Source organism: Montipora capricornis, chromosome 4 (assembly GCF_036669925.1).
Source record: "Montipora capricornis isolate CH-2021 chromosome 4, ASM3666992v2, whole genome shotgun sequence".
NCBI classification, from domain to species: Eukaryota; Metazoa; Cnidaria; class Anthozoa; order Scleractinia; family Acroporidae; genus Montipora; species Montipora capricornis.
The window spans coordinates 34914401-34918957 of record NC_090886.1 but is presented as its reverse complement, the minus strand read 5'-3'; the positions used below and the strand labels follow the sequence as shown (position 1 = coordinate 34918957).

Here is a 4557-nt window from a genome sequence, read left to right as displayed (position 1 = left end):
ACCTACCTCCCGAAAAAATTTCGCAATTTTGTACACAGATTTCTCAGGTGAGAATATTTTAATTTTTGTTATTGATACAATGTGTCTTCTCTTTAGAGCAGTTTTCAGAAGACCGTCGAAAGTAATTACGCGATTGCAATTGCTAGACTTAGTGATTGGTTTGAAAATGTGGCGCCTGTTTATCAAATTGCCAATGAGAAAGGAAACCAAAGCCTTGCCCGGGCTTTGAGCAAGTTACATGGAATGTTTACGAATTTGGATTTCCTTATTGCTCCGTTTGCTCCTGTTGTGATTGGTCGAAGTAATGACTTTGGTATTTGTTTTTCGATATTGAATTGAAAACTGCTCGATCGCCTTTTATTATTAACTTAAGTTCAAATTGGTATAAATTAATATGATTACTGCGCTCAATGAGCGGACGAACGATTGGTCGATCTAGCGAACGAGGGAAGACGAAGATGAAAGCGACCTGTGGACCGAATAAACGAACAAAGAATTCGGAAAGGCGTGATTGACGATAGGAGCAAATGATTTGAGTATGAATGAGGACAAGATAAACGAATGCTCCTGCATCAAATCGCCAGCATGAAAAGTATGGTTTCGTATGATTGTTTAAGTGGTTCGTTTTGGTCGTATTACGGTAGAATTTTCAAACGATCGGAACCGTTATATTGAAATGTTGTGTGAGGATGAAATGAAATAGTTACAGCTATAGAAACTTCATTCTAGTAACTGGAAAATTTTGTAACAGGGCATGGGTTATCTCCACGCACGAGGAATCGTCCACACCGACCTTCGTTCAAAGAATGTGTTCATTGAATCTGGAAATCGTGTCGTAATCACAGACTTTGGTTTATTCAGCGTGGCTGGTCTAACCACGAAGTCTGTTAGACCTGGTTGGCTGTTAATTCCCGAGGGATGGTTGCCTTATTTAGCGCCGGAAATACTTCGCTCTCTTACGACACTACAAGACGCTCCTGATTCATCACAGTTCACCATGGCGACGGATATGTATGCTTTTGGGTGAGTTGTTAGAGCTTGTTAACGCGCATTTCGATTGGTATCAAGGGATTCTTTGCTGACATTACTGTTTTCACCTTGTGTCAGGAACATACGAGGTTGCTTGAACACATCATGTTATCAACAAATTTGCTTCAAAAGTTCAAAGAACTTTTAAAGTTAGTTATCTTTTTATTTTCGATAATCGGTGAAATTTAGTCGTCAACACCTGGGAAGATAATGGGTGTCAAAAGCGCTAATGAATTCATACATATTTATCAATTGTACATTTTTAAAGCAACAGCCCCTGAGAGATTTTCTGGTGTATTGAGCCCAGATTTTCAGCTATAGTTAATTATGAAATTCACTTTAGATATTCATTGCGGTTTCCAGGCGGATCAATTTTTGGTTTTCACGTGACGTCACGGCCACCATATTGGTGTCCCCAAACAAAGAAACGGCGGCCATGTTGATGTGCCGACCTAATCCTCTGGGAATTGAAGTCTGTTATCATGCAAATGTTTTCTTTTGTTTTAATTGAAAAACATGGCTGTTGATCACATGAGTGCAAACCAACAAGAAGAAAATGATGGGCACTTGCTAATGGTAGTTATTGTAAACAGAGATTCTACCAATATCTAATAGTTACCATACTTCGGCCACGATACATTTAGGCAAAGACATGTAGTTTATTGTGTAGGTGCCCCCGCTGACTGACTGACTGGCTGGCTGGCTGGCTGGCTGGCTGGCTGGCTGACTGACTGACTGACTGACTGACTGACTGATCGTTCGATCGTTCGGAGGCTGGTCTGATTCGGTCAGTCAAGTAGAATAGAATAGAACACATTCTTTATTCAAACTCACTGACAATATATAGCACACTGGTGCTAGTTGAGCGAGCAAATACTATTAAAGCTAAAACTAGATACAAAATACCAAAATTTACTTCAACAATAAAATAGAATAGAATCGGAATAAAATGAAGTAGCATAAAAATAAATAAATAAATAAATAAATAATAATATTAATAAAAATCAATTGATTGTCAAAGATTGAAAGAAATTATATTCGCTCACACGCGATTGGCCTTAACGCGTCAAGTGACCGAATATTCCCCAACTAAAACTGGGGAATATCCAACTTCTAAGCGTCGGAATTGATCCAAACTTTCCACAAAAACATTTCATTTTGCTTTATTCCGAGAGAAATTTCGCTTTCCGGCGAAAAAAATTTTAGTTTAGCAACGCTTAGCGCAATCATTTACCATGCAAGGTCAAACTAAGGTATATGAGGTGATAACCGAGGCTGAGTGAACCAATCAGAGCGCGAAAAATGCATTAGCCGACGCGAAATATCAATATTCAGCTTGATATTGAGGCAGAGAAACAAGTTGCAATGAATGTGAAAGATATTAGCGTATCAACCACTTTCCTTTGTCTTTGTCCTCTAAACCTCTCTTTCGCGCTGAATTTTAATATATCGAAAGTGGCGTATTAGATTGGCCGTTGCTCTACCGACTGAGCTACAAGGTCAGACAGGAGGCGACCGTCACAGAGCCCGTAGATGTTATACAACTCTGCCGCTCACTGGTATTGTAAACCTTATATAAAACCATGCTAATTTTTTTTTCTAATTTTTGCAGGACTGTATGGTATGAGATGTGTAGTGGCGCCTGGCCGTTCAGGAAGCAGATCCCAGAGGCCATGATCTGGCAGGTCGGAAAAGGCGTGAAACCTTCACTTAGCAATGTGGATGTACCTCGGGAAGTCAAGGTAAGAAACTTCATGGGATTAAACATTTTGGACAGAGCTCCCTTAAAAAAACGTGAAATCTGCGCTTGTTTCTTGGTCTTCTTAGAAAAAAAGCCGCAGACAGACAGGTGAGAAATTAAGCTCCCCAGGCGCGATGGATGCTGTATGAATAACCGGTTTGCGATTTTTGGCATTGATAAAGGCCATGAAGAGAAACAGAAATTCTCGCTAAACAGAAAAGATTACAAACTTGGTGTCGTTTTACGTCTGCAACTGTTTTGCTCAAGATTGTAGCATGGAAAGATGATAGGGGTCACTGCCAAACTGAGGATAAACCTGTTGCTGGGAGTTCAACGGTATTTGATTGGGGACGTAAAACCGACTTTAAATTTGCATTTGAGAAAAGTCGAAGTGAAACCCTTTAACACGAATTATTTCCTTCAAAAAATCCTTGTGTATTTTTAACTATCCGGGACATGGATTTTCAATTATCTTGCGTGATTTTTTTGCCACCCTTATGGTGACCTTTTGGACATCATCAAATCCAAAATAGCGGCGTTTGTGCTTAACCTCGCTTTCGTTCTCTGGTCATTGGAAGTGGAAGTTACGACCTTAGAGGGCCCATTTCTCGATGGTCTCGATAGTCCCGAAACGTTTCGGCCCTTTCTGAGTATCGAGTATCGTCTCAGCAGCGTCTCCTTCCTCTTTCGAGTCGAGTCGAGGGCTTTTGCCAGGATACTCCCATTTTCCCTTTTCGTCCCTCATCAAAATCGACTCCCAGCAAATTACATCTGGCTGTGGTGCTGTCGTCCAGGGTCACACATGAACCGCCTAGCGGTAGCCATTGGCGCTTCATCAGAAATGCTTTCGTTGCGATCCCTTAGGGCTGCTTGCTTCGGAGTTCAGTCTCTAAGGCTGTGCAAGTACAGGTGATAAGCATGACCAGTTTATTGTGGGTAACATCAGTTTGACGTAAGCGAAGAGCTCAAGATATCAAGGTCATGGTTTTGGTTTTTGCAGGATACCCTGACTGTTTGCTGGGCGTATGACCCCGAAAAACGGCCAACTTTCGGCGATTTACTGAAAACATTAGAAAGACTTCCTAAACAAAAAGGGAAGCTGCGGAGAAGCCCGTCACAGCCATGTACTGTGGGAAGAGGGGCAGAGGCTCTCATGTTAATTCAATGAATTTATAATTACACCACATCCCGACTGCAGGGCGGAAACGGAAGTGCGAATGCCAGGAATCTGGATAGGCCTGGACACGAGTTCGGCAAAGAGCCGCGACGACACAAGAAAAACGCCACTAGTAAAGGAAAGGAGAACCAAGGCTTTAGCTGAAGCTTAACCTGTTCTGTTTTACAATGGAGATTTGTCAATACGAGGATTCAGCCGTTTTCCCTTCACATTTTGCGTTTTTGTGCGTTCTCGATGTCCTCCCGTCAAAGATTTTTTATTTTGTACCACGTGAATGCGTAAAACCGATTCTGGACTCATTTTATGTCCCTTTTCATTTACCAGAGGCCTTTTCAATCCTTTAACAGTAAAATAAAGGCCTAAATTGAACGGTGCTTGTCTACGTGTAATGTGAACGGGGTCTCAAGAGGGAAACATGGAAAGTTGGTAGTTTCAAACGAACCGGTACATGAAAATGACCAACGTTTCAAGCGGAGCTTATCGAGGTATTGTGGCTTTTTGTGTGAGCATAGCAACGGAAAACAACAATATTAACAACCTCGTTCACATGAGCGGATGGAGAGGAAGAGGGCCCTTGGGAGCGAGGCTGTCTTTTTAAATGAATGGGATG

General features: G+C 41.5%; 1 protein-coding gene across 2 annotated transcripts in view; it reads left to right on the top strand.

Moving 5' to 3' along the window:
- Positions 1 to 4319, top strand: part of LOC138046330 (kinase suppressor of Ras 1-like) — a 39918-nt gene extending 35599 nt beyond the window's left edge. Inside the window, exons 16-19 of one of the 2 annotated variants that reach the window (XM_068892995.1) lie at positions 1 to 47; positions 752 to 1023; positions 2642 to 2771; positions 3771 to 4319. The exon at positions 1 to 47 is cut by the window's left edge and continues 50 nt beyond it. In XM_068892995.1, coding sequence (XP_068749096.1) covers positions 1 to 47; positions 752 to 1023; positions 2642 to 2771; positions 3771 to 3938 — 617 coding nt within the window. In that variant the 3' untranslated portion in view covers positions 3939 to 4319. The remainder of the gene's footprint in view (positions 48 to 751; positions 1024 to 2641; positions 2772 to 3770) is intronic. The other variant, XM_068892994.1, reaches the window with a different exon arrangement.
- Positions 4320 to 4557: the final 238 nt, after the last annotated feature.